At 37.3% G+C, this 21,076-nt stretch overlaps 2 protein-coding genes across 2 annotated transcripts in view; one reads left to right on the top strand and one right to left on the bottom strand.

The window, feature by feature from the left end:
• Window positions 1–9,581, bottom strand: part of lhfpl3 (LHFPL tetraspan subfamily member 3) — a 28,591-nt gene extending 19,010 nt beyond the window's left edge. The window contains exon 1 of the mRNA XM_059505401.1: window positions 8,648–9,581. Within this exon, the coding sequence (XP_059361384.1) occupies window positions 8,648–9,074 (427 nt within the window). The 5' untranslated portion in view covers window positions 9,075–9,581. The remainder of the gene's footprint in view (window positions 1–8,647) is intronic.
• Window positions 9,582–10,725: 1,144 nt separating this feature from the next.
• Window positions 10,726–19,593, top strand: orc5 (origin recognition complex, subunit 5). The gene is made up of 15 exons (XM_059505400.1): window positions 10,726–10,851; window positions 11,269–11,385; window positions 12,247–12,339; window positions 12,577–12,762; window positions 13,423–13,497; window positions 13,721–13,832; window positions 14,128–14,258; window positions 14,433–14,481; window positions 15,392–15,482; window positions 15,582–15,634; window positions 16,735–16,847; window positions 16,951–16,998; window positions 17,095–17,205; window positions 17,767–17,879; window positions 19,293–19,593. The coding sequence occupies exons 1-15, from the start codon at window positions 10,804–10,806 to the stop codon at window positions 19,336–19,338; spliced, it is 1,386 nt and encodes a 461-aa protein (XP_059361383.1). The 5' UTR covers window positions 10,726–10,803; the 3' UTR covers window positions 19,339–19,593.
• Window positions 19,594–21,076: the final 1,483 nt, after the last annotated feature.

Below are 21,076 nucleotides of genomic sequence, written 5' to 3'. Positions count from 1 at the left end.
TGACATTAACTCCGGATACACAAGCTAATCAATCCTCTAAAGATTTCAGCCAAGCCATCAACCACAATTAAGAGACGAGAAACTCCAACCAGTGTGTGGTGATGCATTTTTTTTATTTTATAATTATTTTGAGCCGAACGTTTTGAAAGTGACTTTGAGTTGAAAGTAGCAGGCCCGATGTGCTCATCAGCACGCCGTGGAGATCAAGTCGGAGAGGATTAAAGCTTGCGTGTTAATGGAGCATGGGTATTTTTAACCACTAAGTGCTAATCTCTAATGCTGGATTTCTGATATGTGACTAGCTGAGGACTGATTCATGCTGCAGGTTTGAGTTCAATGCTATTATGGCTAGTTGAACAAAGCATGTGTGCAATTTTATTACTTTGCGATTCACAATCGTGTACGTGTGGAGGACAGTTCACACATGGCACACTAGATACTATTCACTGGTTTTATAAATGGCTTGTCCTTGAATTTCAAGTGCAGTGTAGAGTGAATAATTTGTTGCTTGCTAAGCAACATTATTATTATTAGTTTGTACTTAATATTAATGATTTGAACCTATAACGTTGAAAGGACTGATGTCCATGCAATGAAAATCAATGGGGTCCCATGTTGTTTTGTCCAAGGTTGCTATTTTTGATGACTGTAAGTGTCATACATAATAAATATTAACTTAACTTAATTTTCCTAAATAATGACATTCTGTGCACCACTTTCACAGGTACACAAGCATGCACACATTCTCACACAGTCAACAAAGGTGTCACACTTTTCCTGGAGCTCACTTAATTTTTGCCGTTTTTGTCAGTATGAACCCACACCTAGGTCTTTCTCTATTTATCTTTCCTGTTCTAACTTGCTTTTCCCACAGTCAGGGTCATAGCTAGGGAATATATATATTTTTTAATGTTGGCCCCACTGCACTCTACTGAAATCATACATTATAAGATTTGGGCATAGAGGCCCACATCTGATGCCATGCAAAATAAATAAATACATACATAAAAAAAAAGGGTTCCCTGCTAGCATGAATACATCACGGAGACGTCAATTTGATGTCTGCATGCATTTACATCTGCATGTTGTTGTTTTATATATATATATATATCTCCAAGATGTTTCCTGTCTGATGTCATATAGACATTTAGAAGACGCCTTTAAGATGTTTATGATTTACAATGAATCTGAAAAAGCTTTTGAAGATGGTTATCAAATGTTTGTACACAACAGATATTTTCCTGATGAAATGCTCTTCAAAACGCATTTTGTAGACGAACGTGTGCCTAGGTTTTTATTGGACAGCAGCAAAAGCAATAAAAATGTGGCTTACAAAGTTGTTAAAAAAATATTACATCAAAATGGCATTAAGCGATTAGTAACTTGAAACATTGTTTTAAAGGGGTCATATGATGCGATTTAAATTTTTCCTTTCTCTTTGGAGTGTTACAAGCTCTTGGTGCATGAAGAAGATCTGTAAAGTTGCAAAGAGTAAAGTCTCAAATCCAAAGAGATATTCTTTATCAAAGTTAAGACTCTGTCACGCCCCCTAAAACAGCTCATTTAAACACGCCCCCACATGTCTACATCACTATGTGGAAATATTTGCATAATGATGCACAAATGTTCACGCAAAGAAAGAAGGCATACTTTCAGTAACCTAGTGTTGAAGCAGTCATGTCAGGGAGATGTTTTGTTTATCTGGTGAAAGCAAAAGCACTTTATTTGGCCTTCCAAAACTATTCTATATTTGTTATATAATATAACAAACTACATTATAGTGCAGAAATCGTTCGGCCAGTACGCACTGGTATAATGACATTTGTTGTGTTCACTAGCTGGGGTGAGACCTTCGATTTTATTAGGTCCCTCTTCTTTTTGTAGCTGACTGTGCAGAAATAATTAATAGACTAAACCATTTTTAGTGAGGGGAGAGAGGCGATATTCGGAAAGCATTGGATTGGATGTTTTTGAGGTTATCATTAAACTCTTGGGCATACAAGCTGACTTTGTAATATACCAAAATGATTTGTATAAGAGTAAGAGAATATATTATAACTACTGGATTTAGTGGGCCCCTTGGTCAGTGGGGACCCCTATAATTGTCACCTCTCACCCACTTAGTTCTGAAACGCAAACATCTGGGTCCTAAAGGGTCTTATCAATACTGTCGCTGATTTAGATTTATAACTTTACAACAAAGCCCAAGTTCCGCCCACATTCATAAGATACAGAGATAAGTAGAAAAAAAAATTAATAATAATAAAAAAATTAAATTAAAATAAATAAAAAGAGAGAGAGAGAGGGGAATCATTGTTTAGAGGTATAACCAATACCTCTCAAGATTTCAAGAGGTCTGATAAAGTCTCAACAAGGTCCAACCAAAAGAGTAGTGTCCTTCTGGTGGCTCCATGCACTTTAGCTGTGGTACACTCCAAAAGAGCAATGTCCAGCAGATAGGACATCCAAGTAGACGTAGCTGGGATAGATGGCTCAAACCAAAGTTTCAGGATAACTTTTTTAGCAGCAGTGAGGGCAGCAGACAAAATCCTCATCTGATTGACAGACAGTGATAACGAGGAATCATCCAACAAAAGAAAAAGCACTGGATCCTTTTGGATCGGAGTCTTTAGAAGATCAGTCAATATGTCCTGCACCGAGGACCAAAACATCTCAATTCTAGAACAGTCCCAGAACATATGCATATATGTACCTTGACTTGCACTGCTGCATAGGTGACATAAGGGGTCAGGCTTTCTTTTCATTTCATATAATAAATGGGGTGGCATACGACTTATAGATTAACTTGTATTGAATCATTTGATCTGCTGGGTTCTTTGAGGTAGCAAAACAATTTCTCCAGACAATGTCCCTCTCCCAGAAGCTCTCAATTGGAATATTGGAGTACTGTCGCACCACAAGCGATTTATAAATTATACTCACAATACCTCTAGAATCCATACTAGAATCTATCCAGTTTATCATAGGATGAGGAGATAGTTTAGTCGACCAGGGTACACCATATGCTTTCAATGCAGATCTCAATCTTAAATACAAGAAAAAGGAGAATCCTGGGAGAGAGAATTCATCTTTAAGAATCTGAAAGGACTTGAGCCCACAATCATTGTATAGATCTTTTAAAGTGCAAATACCACATTCAACCCAGCATTAAGAAACGAACGGTTTGTTACCAGTACAAAGATTATTATTATGCCATATGGGGGTAGATTGACAGTAGAGATTTGAAACTCCCATAATCTTTTCTGCTGCTTTCCATATTTTAATAGAATTACTTATGATTGGGCCAAACTTTTCCAGCTCTTTCTTCGATACATTAGTAAAGGATAAATCTTTACTGTCGCTGATTTCATTGTATCTCTTCATTGGTTTTCCAGGTAAGCACCCCACTGTCCAACTGACCAAACTAGCAGCAATAACATCTGCTCACTGTGGAGTCTACATGAACTGTTTTTTAAATCTTAAAATGCCAGTCAAATATGTCAAGGCACCCGCTGCAGGCTATTATTTCTTCTCTCTCTTTCAGCTTTCTGAGCCATCAGTCCATCACTGATGTCAGTCGCAGACTGTGTCTTGAGATTTGCTCACACAGATGTTCTCTACAAACCATACCACCAAGCGAACACCTTACTCTTTAAAATGTTAACTGTAACATTTTATTAAGGAAAAGAAGTGTAACAGGACTGCAACTGACCCTTCAAAACCAAAACATGCATTACACCCCTATTTGTTGCTCTTGAACCAGTTCATGGTGATTTTTAGTTTGAGTGGGTGTAACAAATACTTGCTATATTTCATATGGTGTTTCCAATTTTAGGATTTTAATATAATTGCATATCACTTGCTGTCTCCCAGCATAAAAAAGTTTCACTCCCACTAGTGAGAGATTTGTCTGCTCCTGGATATGATTCAAACATGTGCTAAATAAAGATAACTTTAACATAACATTTACCTCTTTGTTAATATAACCCTGAAACCACTGACTCTAGACAATTAAAAATGAGAGGAAAAATAGCTAATTAATTGAGTTCATGAGTTCAACTTAATATTTAGAATTAAAGTGAAAATCGGATCTGTTAAATTAATGGTAGGTTTTTTGTTTTTTTTTTGCATGCAAAAGGACATTTTAACGATATTTTTATTATACATTTTAAACATAATATAAATTGATATATTAACAAACCTAAGGAGAATATCACAGGCTAAATCTTCACACACATTAGACAAAGACAGACAGACTAACAGAGGAAACAAGGTACATAAACATGACTCTGACAAAGGGAGCCAAGAGATTAGAATGAGCTAATTAACACAGGAAAACTAAATCACAGAGGGCAGAACTAAAATCACAGAACATACTAGACATGCTACTACAATATTATAATATCAAATATGATACTCCAACATCCATTAAACTAAGACCTCAGTACTTGTTTGTTAGTTAGTGAATGCAGAGAAGAGTAAAGCATCTGTTGCACTAGAATCCAGCAGATAACTGGATGTATGGAATGAGTAGACAGACAGATAGAAGAGTGGGCGTTTTATTGGAGGCCAAGAGTGAACTGAATGAGTCAGTCATTGAGTATGAAGTACAGTCAGTTATCAGCTCTCCATTCACAAGCCCTGCTTCCATCAGTGTTTCTGTGGAGCTCCTAACCCTCGGCCGTTGATGGTCAACATGTATGTAAATGTCCATATGTTTAGGAATTTCGTAATTGCTCTCAGAAGTGAAAAATCCATCATCGTACCTCAGACAAGTCATTCAGTCTGATTAAAGCCTATTGCTATTGAGCCTTTTGAAGTTTTGTGAGTTTCATTTGCAGTGTATCATTTATCATTTAAATATTACCTTCTGGTTGATTGCATTAACACCTCTTTTGCTCTGCACTAGGACATTCACACCGCAGGTCTTCACAGTTGTGATTTTATGGTTGGTCAATTGTCAATTCAGTGCTGTCTGAATTGAACAGATTACAGTTTGGTGTGACCCACTAGGGCCACCAGCGCTGACTGTGTTCCTTCAAGCTGGGGATAAGTTAACAGTGACAACATTAGTTTCTCATTACACACATAACATGCTGTTCTGAGAAGAGTTTCACCCAATCAATGAGCCATTTGAAATCCAAATAGGCTTTTTATTGCTAATTGCTAATCCTAGTTTCCATCTCATAAAGGCTGTGCAGACAGTCCTGGGAAACATCCATTCAGATCTCACCTGTATAAGAAGCAAATTTAAGGTTTAAATAAAAAACATTGTACTAAATGGCTTCTTAATGTCTTTGTAGCTCTTAAATGTTTTCTCAATTCCTAAAAATCAATCAGTCCTTTCTTCCCCGAGGCATCAGGATAAAAAAAAATCATTGTTCATCATTTGAACCATCAAGAAACATATGACAGATTCACCAGCAATTTGAAGCTTAGTTAATTTCATTATTAATTGTATTACTTACTTTCTTCCATGGAACATAAAAGAACACCAGACCAAAAATTAAGTAAATTCCTGTCAAATCTTTCCATTTTCCTTGGCTCTTATTTGCACTTTCAAATTCAAACTTGGTACCATAGGCAATTCCAGACCTACTTAGGCTTTAGCCTCCCTAAAAATCTGCGGTTAAGCTGCCGGCGTTCTTAAAAATCTGATTATGTAATCTTTATTTGACATTTGCTGAAAACAGTGGCTGCAGTAAGCTACTTGAGGTTATCCCCCTCTGAAAGTGCAACCAAATACACCACCACCTATTAAACATCTTCTGACAAATGCCTTTTTAATTGGTTCATTAAAAAATGGTCAGTCGAGCAAGACTTAAACCTTCAAATCACACTTTAAGCAAGATACAATGATCTGAACCACAACTTCTCATATTCATGGGCTCATGGATCATGGGCTAAGCGACTTCATAAGTAGAATTAGAAGACATGCAAGAACCAAATGCATTTTTGCATAGATGACACCATTCTTATGTTAAATATATGTAAATAATTTGTATTCATTTCATATCATATAATTTATATAAGTATTATATCATAAATGTATATGAAATCAAAATTATATCAACATATATCAAAATTAGAGAACAAACTAAAATGTTCTAAATTTCAAAGTCATTGTTTAGTTATCCTAACAGGAGTAAAAGGGTAATGTTTTAAGCAAATTGCATCAGTTGTTTTCTGAAGCACAGTATGAAAAACTTAAATGAGATATTTGAAAAAGAACTCGGATCAAAATTAGAGAAAACTTACAGATACCTCCAATTTATAGGCGTTAATCTGGCGCCTGGTGCCAATTTCCTTAATTATATGACAAACCCTATTTAACTGGCAGCATTCCTCCAATTTTCACTGAGAGTTCACAACTGCGGGCTGCTCTAAGGTGACTGAAACCCTCCCACAGGAGGTTGTCCAGATGAAGGCTAAAGGGATGACCCTTTCAACCACTGCAGGAGAACGTGGTCATTCCAAATCTATGATTTCTTGAAAATTGCAGCTTTACAATGACACCAATTCATTCAAGCTGCCTCAAAAAAGCTGGTCGTCCATGTAAGAAAAATGCATGAGGGGGCAGGATAATGTGGAGAATCTCAATGGGGAATCGGTTCAACACTGCAGCTGGAATTGCTCGCCAGCTGAACGCTGAACAGGGTAAGGATCTGTATAAGAGATGTCAGACTGAAGCATCTCATGAGCACGAAGAATCAAAAGGCTAGACTCACCTTTGCTGAGGAGCATGTTGTGCGAAGAGAGAAGAACTGGTCCAAAGTTTCCTTGAGTAATGAGAGCAAGTTTAATTTATTTGGGTCTGATGGGGAACTTTGTACATCATCAAACTGGGGAAGGACTCAACCCAAAGTGTGTAAAGAAGTAAGTGAAAGGTGGAGGATAGTGTCATGCTTTGGGGAATGTTTTCTGCAGTAGGAGTTGGGACTCTTATATAGCTACATGGCAGAGTGAATGCAAATGTTTTTCAGAAACATCTTCAGCAACATGCGTTACCTTCCCTGCAAGCAATTCCAATTCAAATCAGCCGGTAAATTTCATGCAAGACAATGCCCCGTCACACTGCAAAACAGGTAAAGCAGTCCTTGACGCTAAGAACATTGAAATAAAAAACGGCCAGCCCAGAGTCTTGATATTAACCCAACTGAATATCTTTAGAGACAAAGTTATGGCTAAGAAACCCACTACAGATACTATGGAAGAAGAGTTGACCAAGATCAAAAGAGCTGAGTTGACTTTCTGTTAAACATCTTTTGTGTTTCACATAAGGAAAAAAATCATATGGATTTGGAATGATATGAGGTTGAGTAAATTTTCACAGAATTGTTCTCTATAAACAGCTATTTAATATGTAAGTACTATGGAGGCTTGCAAGAACATCCTGTGTCATTTTGCTCTGACAGCTGCACATAAGCCACCAATGACAGTAATTTGTCCACAACTGTGAGTTACTTCCAAATGCACCTGAAGTCCTCGAGGCAAGGTACAAAAATAGACAACCCCTGTCTTTTTCCTCCCTGAGAAAATATGAAATGTTCACAGAGTGCTCAACATTTTCAGAAGATTTTCTGGATATGTTTAGAACATATTTTTTCTTGTGGTGCATCCGTCCCTTCCAACAGCAAAAACTGATAGGCAGAGCACAGTCCACCAGTCACACACACACAGACACACACATTCACAGTCAGAGAGGGTGGTCAGTCACTCCTGAAAATGCATCAAACTAAATGGAACCCTGGAGTTTTTAAACTTCTTGACTCTGTTAAGAATACAAATTAACAGGGGAAAAAAACAGAACCAAAATAAACTAAGCCTATCTAGAGATGTTGTTTTTTTACAGAAGAAATCACACAGATGGCAGTGTAAACTAAGGTGTCATTACACAGCATTTTAAATAATGGTTGAAATATTTGTTAGGAATCCACATAATGACATTGGAACTGTTTAGTCTTATATATATTACAGTGAGGTCCAAACACCTGAGAAAACATTCAAAATCTGAGATTTATATGTATATAAAAATAATTAAATTTTACCACAAATTGTTAGACCACTACTGAAAATCCTTGTATTTACAATTTAAATGCATGTTCAGAAGTTATTTGAAATTATTTCAATTTCATTTTTTTATTTTAAATTGAAATAATATATATTTATTTTCTATTTGAATATATTTTATAATGTAATTTATTCCCGTGATGGCAAAGCTGAATTTTCAGCAGCCATTAGTCCAGTCTTCAGTGTCACATGATCTTGTAGAAATCATTTTAATATGATGATTTGGTGCTCAAAAAATGTTTGTTTTTTTGCCACAATATAAATGTCTTTACTTTGATCACTTAATGCATCCATGTTGAATGAAAGTGTTAATTTCTTTAAAAATTACCACAAACTTTTGAATGGTACTGTTTAAAGTACTATGAAAATAGTGTTTCTTTTTTGTATGGTGCCATGACAAACTTGTAAAGAATATTAGAATATGCCAACTGTGTGTGTGTGTGTGTGTGTGTTTTTGACTTCACAGATTGTATTTCTGGGTTCCACACTTTCATACTGAACTCCTGGCTCTTGGCTACTCATACATCAGTACGCATTGGGAAACTTTCAAAGGATGCACTGTCACTCACTCACTCACCTGCTGCCAGCTGCATCCACCCGCAGATCTTATACACAGTGGCTGTACTGCAGAAGAAGAAGAAGGCAAAAGAGCCAATGCAGGAGAGGACCAACACCATGGACATCCCAATGAAGAAGGACGCAGCTTTGAAGGCGCTAGACGGGATAGAGCCAAACTCTGTGAAGCTCCCCTGGCACGTCAGGTCCCGGGACAATCCATTCCCTATGCAGTAGTGAAAGAGGCCGAAGTAACCGGCCTGTGGTGTGTCCATGCCATCCCCGATCCAGTAGGGCTGAACGAAACATACCACATTGACGATGGCGAAGAGGATGGTGAAGATGGCCCACAGGACCCCGATGGCACGAGAGTTCCTGACGTAGTTGGTCTGGTAGATCTTGGCTGCCTCCGTGGCTGGGAGCATTGCTGCAGGTGTCCCAGGGATCATAGATGGATTCAGTACTTTATGGATTCAAACAGGACTCAGGTCCCCAATTGGATTCAACCTTGACTAGGTTTACCCTGTATTTAGTCTGGATTCTGTTCTCAGGCGCTCTCTGGAGTCAACCTTGATGTTTGAATTCAGATCCTAAGTGGACTGAATCTAGATTTAGGTTCTATTTGAGTTCAGTTGGGCTCAGATCCACTGTGGATTGGAACTGCACTCAGTTTTATCTGGATTAAGTTCCTATCAGGATACTTTTTTGGATACAGATCCTATTTGGATTGATACTGGATTCTGGTTAAATCTGGATGAAATCTAGAGTTAGGTTGTATCTAGATTCAATTTGGATTTAGATGCTCCGTGAGTTGGCAAAGCAGTGAGCTTCTTTATTGGATTCAGTCAGAATTCATATCCTATCTGGATGGAGTGGATTCAGGTCCTATCCAGATTCAGTCTAGATTTCAGTCCTTTATGAATTCAGTCTGGATTCAGATCCTATCCAGATTGAGACTGAATCCAGGTCCTCTCTGGATTGATTCTGGAATTAGGGTTGAATTTAATTTTATGAATTCAGTCCAGACTCATTCCACTCTGCATTTAGTTTAGACTCTGGTCCTCTGTGGATTGAATCTGGACTCGGCCCTCTCTGGATGTTGCCTGGGGTGCCAACTAAACTCAAGTACAGACAGAATGGCTCACAGATGTCAGGACAGTCTAAGCAGTTTTAGTGCCAGATGTCACAGTGATTCGTTCAGCGTGGATGTGGCAGTCTGTCCGTGACTCCAATGATGTTCTCTTCCAGCTCCCTTCTCATTCAGCCTCTATGCATCCGCATCATTCAGCCAAGCAATCTTATTAAGGTGAATAATCACACTTGGGACAGCAAAAATAATGAGTAAACTCAAATGAAGACAGCTCATATAAAGAAAACGCATTCCAGTGCAGCGGAGATAATACTACCAGCGGAAATGTCAGTATGAATACTTAATGATGACCGGAATCAATTAACAATACTGAGATGGTTTGCGAATTCCCAAACTTTAAGAGATTAAATGCATTTATTTATTCATATATATATATATAGGCCTATGCACGTATATATTTATATATAAACAATAATCTACCTTACACAGTCCAAAGGGTTGTTTCCATGAGGCTATTACACGATATAAAATACTTTCCGTGATAAATCTGGCTGTTGCGTTTAACAGAAATAACAGATGTTCGAATGACGACACTAGCACTGCATCATATTCTGCCTGTCCATTCTTCTCAGATTGAACGCAAATATCGCTCTCCTCTCGGCTGCTGATTTAACGGCGTACCGCTGCTCCATCCGATGTAATCCCGTGGGCACTTCTCAGAGAAATAAAACACATTATACCTGACCACAGTGAAACGCTGGGATGAGAATCATGCCGCGCGTGTTGATCGCAATGAGACGCGCTCGCGGGGATGGAGTGCGCTCGAGCGAACAGCGCAGATTTCTGGCACACCCGAGTATTCAGTCTGCGTCTGTCACTCCCTGTCCGCATAGCAGATGAAGAGACGCTTGCGTGCCTGTGGAATAAATGCATTCCATAAAATCATATCTAAATTCATAACATGTATCTCTTTCGACTTTCAGGCTGATGATATTATGGATTCTCGGTTTTAAACGTTTAAAAATTAAATCCGAGAGCGCTGGGATTTAAAACGCCAAGAACTACAAATCCCAGACCCTTGTCCGGAAATGACGCGGGCTCGTGACGTCACTCGTAAACAGCGCGGGCAAACTAAGTTGACGTTCTCTGTTCCTCAAAAACGGAAAAAATATATAACGTTCGTTTCTCAAGTAAGGTTATAGGTATTTATGATGTTTTTTTTTTTACTAGTTTCTGTTGAAAAGTGGCATGTTTAACGAAGTGGTCTGTTGGTTTGAACATGTGTGTAAATATTAGTCACAACGTGCTCTCGTAGTTTTAGTTATTAATTGCATCAGACGGATGTCTGTGCGTCGGCTTTCTGTCCTTTTCAGCGTTTTTAGAGAAGCGTTTAAGATCAAGTTCAAAGATCCGCGAGTACTACGTCACTAACGTTACAGTTTTTCAAACGCAAGCACGTTTTCTAGCAGCTGTAACGTTAGTGCGATAAACTACAACACGTGAGTTCGTTGTTTTTGGGCATGACACTAATACAGGTGTTTTATTGTGATCATAGGATGTCTGTGCGGCTGCAGTGTCCTGGTTACCCCGAGGACACACTGCGCTCTCTGGCTGACAAACTGCCGTGCAGAGACACACAGCTGGAGACACTGCTCTCACTCATGGGACAGGTCAGTTAAACACCTGTGGTTTGAAGTTATGTATTTATCGTTACATGGTTTACATTTTTATTTACTTATTATTGAATTAAAATAAATTAAACATGGGTGATTATTCAATTAGAGGCACTACTGTATATGGATTACTGGGAAAAAAAGCATCTTCCAGCTGTGTGTGATATTGATATCGTTAAATACCAAGCCAAGATACACATAAGTTACTGCCCTTCAGAAGTTTGGGATCAGTAAGATTTATAAGTGTTTTTTAAAGAATTCTCTTCTGTTCATCGTGGCTGTATACAATTTATTCTTGTGTTGGAAAGCTGATTTTTCAGCATCATTACTCCAGTCTTCCGGGTCACATGATCTTTGAAAAATCATTCTGATATGCTGATTTATTATCAATGTTGTAAAGAGCTGCACTGCTTACAAAAGATTTCTATTTTGAATAAATGCTGTTTTTTTTTACTTATTCATCAAAGAAAACCCCCCAAAAATATCACCGGTACGGTTCCAAAAAAAAAAAAAGAAATATATATATATAGCAGCAAAACTGTTCCCAATATTGATAATAAATCAGCATTTAAGAATGATTTCTGAAGCATCATGTGACATGGAATAAAAACCATTGTTTTAAATTGCAATAATATTTCAACATTTTCTGTATTTCACAGTTTCCTGTATTTCTGATCAATTCAGCCTTGAACAGAAGAGACTTCTTTAATAAAATGACAAATCTAACTGATCCCAAACAGATATATATATATCCAAATATACACATACACACACACACACACACACACAGGATGTATGTGTGTGTGTGTGTGTATGTCTGCAGTTAATGTGAGCTGTGGTTTCTGTGTCTGTTAACAGCCAGATCAATACAGTTATCCTTCAATCTTCATCTATGGCCACAGAGCAACAGGAAAGAGTCATGTGGTGCTCTCCGTCATGAAAGATCTGGAGGTAAGATCGTGAAAACCAAATATTTGAAAAAGTTGTGGTTCATAAAACCTGTAAAAATACTCCTTTATGGAATACACTACACAACTTTTTACATTTTGAAGGAGGTTGTATGTGAATCTTTAGTCATGTAGTGTACGATGACTAGTTTTCCTCTGTAACCATTTACAAAGTAGGCCTGTGTATTCTGCCTAGTGCTTTAAAAGTCACATAGTGTGTGTTGTTTTGTGTGTGTTTCAGCTCCCCTATGCATCAGTGGACTGTGTTGAGTGTGTGTCCAGTGGGCTTCTCTTTCACCAGGTGTTGTCTGCCTTCTTTGGGCCCGATGCTGCAGCATTGCTTCCCCGTTGCCCGTCTTTGTCAGATTTTGTGCGACTGTACAAACAGATGATCTCTAATTCACCTGCCACTCAGACACGCTATATAGTGAGTTTATTTAACATACAGTACAGACCAAAAGTTTGGACACACCTTCTCATTCAGAGAGTTTTCTTTATTTTCATGACTATGAAAATTGTAGAGTCACACTGAAGGCATCAAGGGCTATTTGACCAAGAAGGAGAGTGATGGGGTGCTGCGCCAGATGACCTGGCCTCCACAGTCACCGGACCTGAACCCAATCGAGATGGTTTAGGGGTGAGCTGGACCGCAGACTGAAGGCAAAAGGGCCAACAAGTGCTAAGCATCTCTCGGGGAACTCCTTCAAGACTGTTGGAAGACCATTTCAGGTGACTACCTCTTGAAGCTCATCAAGAGAATGCCAAGAGTGTGCAAAGCAGTAATCAAAGCAAAAGGTGGCTACTTTGAAGAACCTAGAATATGACATATTTTCAGTTGTTTCACACTTTTTTGTTATGTATATAATTCCATATATAATTCCACATGTGTTAATTCATAGTTTTGATGCCTTCAGTGTGAATCTACAATTTTCATAGTTGTGAAAATAAAGACAACTCTGAATGAGAAGGTGTGTCCAAACTATTGGTCTGTAGTGTATATGTAGTATGCATATACATATATGTAGTATAATATTGATGAAATAATATGTTACTTGATGTGACACAATGTTATATAATGTCCCTGTAGATTCTGGACCGAGCTGAACGCCTGAGAGATATGGATTTCAGTCTGCTTCCTGCTCTTCTGCGCCTACAGGAATTGGTATGGGCTCAGTTTAACTAATGTTTTAGTGCATTAAGTACAATACCTGTTCTTTATATAGTCTTATGTCTGATAAGCCAATTCTCTTCTCTTCCTTCTTCTTTATCTGACCTTGGTTGGAGACTTGGGACTTTATAAAGACTATTTTGTTAATAGTCATTGTTATACATTAGAGCTTTAGCTATCTATAAACTTAACTGAACCTGTTCTCACCCTTTGGCAGGTCAATGATAACATGACCGTCATCTTGCTCAGTGAAATTGTGTGGGAAAAGTTTCGGCCCAACACTGGCTGCTTTGAACCTTTGCTATTTCATTTTCCAGACTACAGTAAAGGTAAGAGTGTAAGACCATCAGATTTAAAGACGGGTATCAAATGACGGTTTTTGATGTAATTTTAGCACATCTGAACAGTGAGGTCATGTAAATATAAGTGAAGATCAAATTTATCAATATTCCAACATTTTATATAACAAAGATTATTCTGCTTAGAGCTTTTTTGACGTACTGTAACACAATCAGAGGCTCTCAACTGAGAGAGCATTAGTACTGGGTGCAAACAGGGCCAGGGATATTTAATACTTGAATGGATGAATGAAATGTCTAAAATCCTTTTTTTCTGGTCCCTCAGCGGAGCTTGTGCAGATTCTGTCTTGGGATCATCACCCATCCTACACACCTGAGCTCTACGCGTCCTACATAAACATCCTGCTGGGGGTCTTCTTCTCCGTATGCAGAGATCTGAGAGAGCTCAGGCACCTGGTGAGATCATACTTGCCTTTAAACTACCTTTGTAGCAGTTTTTATGATGTAGCATGTAATCTTCAACCAGTAGAAGTCTTTTTGCTTTTCTCTAGCTTTAAAAAGACACAATACATTAGGTGGTACTAATATTAAATACTCTAAAATACACTGTTTCAAATGTAATTTTAACAGGCTGTCCTGAATTTCTCCAAGTTTTGTGAACCCCTGGAGAAAGGAGAAGGTAAAATATTTAAACACGACTGAATGCTTCCATTTTAATCTTTCCATTTAAAGGCTTGGTATACCCAGAAATGTACATTTTATAATCCTTTCACCCTCATGTTGTCTGAAATCTGTATTCTCATTATGTCGAACGAATTTGATTCTCTGCAATCTGTATTTTTATTACGATGAACATTGATTGATCCTGTGCAGTGAATGGGTGCCATCAGAATGAGAGACCAAACAGCTGATAAAAGCATCATAATAGTCCACAAGCAATTGACATGACTCCAGTTCAGATAATGTCTCGTGAAGTCAGAAGCTGAGCATTTCTAAGGAACAAATGCAGTATTACGGTGTTTTAACTTTAAACCGTCGCCTCTGGCCTAAAAAACAGCCAATAATCCATAATAACGCTTCCTCCAGTGAAAAGGCCTGTCCCTTGTTGTCTTCTCACATCAAAACTGATAGATTTGTTTCTTACAAACACGCAGCTTTTCACTTCACTTCTTCGTTAATTGATGGACTGTAGTCGTGTGAATTACTTGTGGATTATTAATTTGGTGTTTTTATCAGCTATTTGGACTCTCGTTCTGACGGCACCCATTCACTGCAGAGGATCCATGTGTGAGCAAGCAATTTAATGCACATTACTCCATATCTGTTCTGATGAAGAAACAAATTTACCTATATCTTGGAAGTGTGAATAAATTTGCATTTTCGGGTGAACTAATTCTTTAAAGTTGTCCATCAGCTTTCCTGATCCATATGCCATTTTTTGTGAGGGCCACGCTAAATATGAAGTGCTTGATTTTAAAATGAACTGTCTTGATTTTCATTTTTGAGTGACCTTCCCCTTTAAATATATTAAACTCCCCGTTTTTGGTGTCAGCACAGTGTTTGAAATAATGTTTTCTTGCTTCCTTCAGCCAAAGAGAGTGATATTCACAAGTTATGGAAAAACATCGAGTCTCATCTGCAGAGAGCCATGCAGACGGTTTACCTCCGAGAGGTGTCCAGGTCAGTTAGTGCTGTGTGACTTCTGAAGAGTGCTTACGGTTGAGATTTTGTGTCACAGCAGTCACTGAGTGTTTGTGTGTTTTGGTTTACTGCAATCAGCGTGCAATGGGAGCAGCAGCAGATGGATGAGAAGGAGGCCACGACCCTCAGAGGTACACAGACAGACACACACACACTCACACACTCTGCATGTTCAGACAGACCAGTAGAGGCCTCAGTCATGCCCTCACGGACCATCTGCTGGCACTGCTTAGGGCTGCTAAAAATTGAGTCCAGTGCTTTCTCTAGGATTGACTGCCAAGATTTCTACTTTTACCAAACATTAGCCGATGGGCTTCACTGATGTGAAAGTGGTGTGTTTGTCAAGGCCAGTATCATCAGTGTTGTTGCTGTTATCATCAAACTAAAGGTTAGGGATTTGAACAACCCTACTCTTACAGGGGGAAAAAAGTGTTATTGCATCACAAATCTTAAAAGTATAATAAAAAAAAAAAAAAATGTATTTGCTGATAATTGAATATTAATTAAATGAAGTGCAATTAATATTCAATTCTGTTTATCGCCAACACTAAAAGTTCATGATTATAATAACGGTCATGTTATTCTATATTACTGTATTTTAAATGTATTAAATTGTGTTTTCATCATTAGATATGTGTAATAACAAATATATTTACGTACATTACATACAGGCTTCAATAGAAATAACATGAAAGTATATTTTAGTTGACAATAAATGCTTGTCAGTACACTTTACCCATATTTCAAGGACAGTAGAATTATGAAATAATATATAAAGATGTACTGCTCATAAGTTCTACTCGGGTGGTAAAAAATAAAAATAAAAAAGCACTAAGTTGCATTTGAAATTAATTTATTTCTTATAGATTTTAATTTATTTTAAATAAAGTGCAAATAAGTGTCACAATGTATATACACAAATTAATATTTCTGTAAGTACTTTACATAAAGTATGATAAAGCGTATTACTTTTTCACAGGAGTAATCATTCGTTAATTGATACACCATAATTAACTAAAATGTGATGTTGTTATAACAGTTCTCTTCTTAAATTGTTCTTGAAATATAAATTTATTTTTAAAAAAAAGTTCATTACAGACAACTTTTTAAAAATTAATTTTTAGACTTTACTCTTTTTATTTTATCTGTATCTTTGTTCTTTTTTTACCAACGGACATTAATTTCCTTTGCTAATATCAGCCAATGAGTTTTTTTTGTCCTCTTCCTGTAGTTTTATCAGCACACGCTCACATAGAGCTGCCATATTACTCCAAGTTTCTGCTAATTGCTGCATACCTGGCGTCCTTTAACCCTGCCCGCACAGACCGCCGCTTCTTCCTCAAGGTGAATCAGAGCGTTCTGATCTTCTCATCTACACATGACTTTTCATGAGTGCATCATCTTTAAGAGTCATGTGATCACTAAAGAAGGCTTGTCTTTGCTTTAGAGTCACGGGAAAATAAGAAAAACTAATTTCTTGAAGAAACATGAGAAGGTGAGAAGTTTGCTTCTTTTTTAACTCTGTTTTTTCTGCAAGCTTATTAATATAATCTATCTTTTTTTCCCCTTTGATTTTGTCTTTTTGCTGCAGACTAGTAACCATCTGTTGGGACCGAAGCCTTTTCCTCTTGACAGAATGATGGCCATATTCTACAGTGTGGTTGATAGCAGAGTTGCACCCACAGCCAGTATCTTCTCACAGGTGATAAACTATGCTATTCATTTTAATCCTCTCATTCAAAGCCAAAAGATATGATTTATGATCAATGCTGTAGCACATTAAACACAAGCAAATCTTGGAATCATTTTGGACACTGGGTGGCAGTGCTTCATCCTTTTTTATTTTTATTAATTATTTTGTCAAAACCGTCATTAGTTTTCCTTGATAAATTAACAGCTTATTTTGGATAGTATTTAATAATCCATTTTAAATCTGTGACTTCCAGGCCTTTAAAAATAATCAACATAATTTTGAATCTTGAGATTTTTTTTTTTTCATAGGTTAGATATTACTCTTTATAAGAGCTTGTGTAATTTAAAACTGGTTTGAAAGCAAGCATTATAACCTTATTTGTTTTTTAAGGTTAACTGCTTGTGTGACTCATTGTGTGACATTTACATTTTAATAACTTTAATAACTTTCCTATGGGACAAATTGGCGGCCCAGAAAGCTTTAATAATCCATCGAATTAAATATTCTAATTCTAAAATAATGAAATCCTTATAATGCATATTGAATGCATAGTATGTTTCTGTCTTACAGATTTCGTCACTAGTTACTCTGCAGCTTCTCTCTCAGGTGGGGCATGATGACCAGCTGGATTCACCCAAATACAAATGTTCAGTTTCATTGGACTTCATTCTTGCCATCTCCAGGTGTGTGGGAGATTGTTAGACCTTTTTGCCCTTGGTCTTGTGACACTGTGTTTACACCTGTTAGTAACTTGCATCTTCAGTGACTGCTTGTGTTCTGATTCAGAATCAGTTTACGTCACTATCTACTTTTACGCGTTACTCCATACACATTTCCTTACACAAGAACTTGGTTCTGACCATTTAGGATCATATTACGTAAAACTGTTAATTCCAGGTGTAAACTGTCTGTGATTACATTTACTAACTATTAGATGCACGCAGAATTAGGGCTGGGTATGGATTTCGATATTTGTTAGGGACCGCCTGAATTGCCCCAATATCATCAATTGTTTTGTTGTTCGGTACCTATTTCGATATCTAAGGGGTTCATCTCAGTGTGCCAGTAAGCATGCAGCATGCTTTATGTGCCTAAATCAGTGTTTGGCTCTGGTGAGTCATGAAGGAAAACGCATGTTACGTGACCATTCATTCACACTGTAGCATCATGCTACATATAAGACAATTTATAAAACGTATCCAATGCTTTTACTCAAAACTCACTTTAAACCACCATGGAGTGTTTGTAATAACCTCTGACTGTGATCTAATGAGGGTTTTAGTCATATAATGTTGCAGAAATGTTATTTTGTAGCCTTTTATATCAAGCTAATTGCTACACCTGCTTAGCATTTCTCGGGTAAACACGCTGTATTGTTATAAAAATAGGCAGAATCTCATGAAAATCATACAAATCATATACTGTCGTTATCACGTGTTTGTCATCCCTATAAATGTTTTTCTGGAAGTGTAACGCACGTTCATCAGTGGAGACTGGATGGTTATGAACATGTAATATAATTGACAAATGAGCAGCGAATGAGCTTCTTTTGAACTAGAAACAGATCACGTAAATCAGTGGAAAGTGTATAGAAATGATGATTCTTTCTAAGCTATGCGTTTTAAAATAAAAACGCATTAGTGTAAATGTAGCCTGGGGACATCATTGGTGAAGAAAGGGCTCGTCTGTCTCCTGAAACAGTGGAGATGCTCATTTTTGAAGAAAAAGGACCTGCTGAGTGCTTTAAAGATCTTAAGCATGCAGCAGTGAGCCTCACATACACATACTGACTTGAAAACTGTTCATTTTGAAAACTACTTGGTTACATTTTGTTCCTTTGTGCAGTGGCTCAGGAGAGGAGTCTGTAAAAACCTAAACAAACTGGGGAAAAAAGTTTTCTGAGGTTATATGTAATGTACGTTTTTTGAGGTAATGTTATCTTGTTAAATTGGAATTGGTATTGAAAAGGTATCTTTCAGGAGCTTGTATGAAAGTCAAGGTATCGGTATCAATATTTTTTGAACGATACCCAGCCCTACATATAATAGTTTGGTTGTGTGCTAGTTTGTTGACTATTTCTCTGTTTTTCATTCTAGAACTGTAGGCTTCGATGTGGTGAAGTATCTATACGACTTCCTGTGATCCTCTTGCAGTGGATATAAACCAGGCATCCAATCGGACAAAATCACATGGCTGTGAATAGACTGCAGGATAAAAGATGTTACAGGAACGTCCTGCATTTATTAGTCCAATCAGATGTCCCCATAGGAAAATACTCCCAGTTTATACAAGAGACTCTTTCCCCAAAGGGAAATTGGATGGGTTTTTTTTTTTTTGTGGTATTGTGTGACAACTTAATATTGGGCTAATAAATTACTGTATAGTTTGATACAATAATGGGTCCTGTTTACTTTTCATGCTGTACTGTTTAAAGGTTTGGGGTCAGTATGATTAAAAAAAAAATGTTTTTGAAAGAAGTCTATAATGCCCACCATTTGATCAAAAGTACAGTAAAAATTGTGCTTTTGAAATATTATTACCAATTTTAATAGTTTTTAAAAAGTAATTTATTTTAGTGATGGCAAAGCTTAAATTCCAGCAAGCATTACTCATTGATGAATAGAAAAAACACAATTTGTGTGAATTAGAAATACTTTTTGTAACATTATAAATGTCTTTACTGTCGCTTGTTTATAAATTTTATGCATTTTTGTAAAAAAAAAAAAAAAAGTAAAAAATTACTCCAGATTTTGAAATGACGTGCATAATATATATTTTTCTTAAAGAAGGGGCTCTTATGTGTACTCTGCGCAAAGTATATTATGCTAAGAACCAGTACAAGCTCTACTAGTAATTGATTGTAGTAAATAATTAATTTATATCTATTAGGCTTTATTTCCATCTGCTGATGTTCATGCAGTGTTTTTGCAGCATGATGGCTGGCATAACATCCCTCCCAGGCTTGACTGTAATACCACCGCTGCACAGGTCCATTTAGCCACATTTAAATGAGATACCTATGTTGCAATATGTTTTGTGTTATTTGGTTCCTTTGTAGAAGAGTACAGGTGCTGGTCATATAATTAGAATATCATCGAAAAGTTGATTTATTTCACTAATTCATTTAAAAAAGTGAAACTTATATATTATATTAATTCATTACACACACACAGATATATTTCAAATGATTATTTCTTTTAATTTTGATGATTATAAGTGACAACTAAGGAAAATCCCAAATTCTTTATCTCAAACCATAATATTACTTAAGACCAATACAAAGAAAGGATTTTTAGAAATCTTGGCCAACTGAAAAGTATGAACATGTAAAATATGAGCATTGTACAGCACTCAATACTTAGTTGGGGCTCCTTTTGCCTGAAGTACTGCAGCAATGTGGCGTGGCATGGAGTCAATCAGTCTGTGGCACTGCTCAGGTGTTATGAGAGACCAGGTTGCTCTGATAGTGGCCTTCAGCTCTTCTGCATTCTTGGGTCTGGCATATCGCATCTTCCTCTTGACAATACCCCATAGATTTGAGTTTGCTGGCCAATTAAGAACAGGGATACTATGGTTCTTAAACCAAGTACTGGTAGCTTTGGCACTGTGTGCAGCTGTTGGAAAATGAAATCTACATCTCTATAAAGTTGGTCAGCAGCAGGAAGCATGAAGTGCTCTAAAACTTAATAGTATATGGCTGCGTTGACCTTGGACCTCAGAAAACACAGTGGACCAACACCAGTAGATGACATGGCACCCCAAACTATCACTGACTGGAAACTACACTGGACCTCAAGCAACGTGGATTGTGTGCCTCTCCTCTCTTCCTCCAGACTCTGGGCCTCTGATTTCCAAAGGAAATGCAAAATTTACTTTCATC

This window comes from Carassius carassius, chromosome 22 (assembly GCF_963082965.1).
Source record: "Carassius carassius chromosome 22, fCarCar2.1, whole genome shotgun sequence".
NCBI lineage: Eukaryota > Metazoa > Chordata > Actinopteri > Cypriniformes > Cyprinidae > Carassius > Carassius carassius.
Note: the sequence above shows the minus strand (reverse complement) of the source record. Positions and strands in the feature narration are given on the sequence as shown.

Excerpts from the sequence above, each read along its gene's own strand:
- orc5 (XM_059505400.1), top strand. The coding sequence starts at position 10,804 with ATGACGCGGGCTCGTGACGTCACTCGTAAACAGCGCGGGCAAACTAAG. Across the intron at positions 14,259-14,432 it reads TGAGAGAGCTCAGGCACCTG|GCTGTCCTGAATTTCTCCAA; the intron begins GTGAGATCATAC and ends TAATTTTAACAG. Across the intron at positions 17,880-19,292 it reads TTCATTCTTGCCATCTCCAG|AACTGTAGGCTTCGATGTGG; the intron begins GTGTGTGGGAGA and ends TTTTCATTCTAG.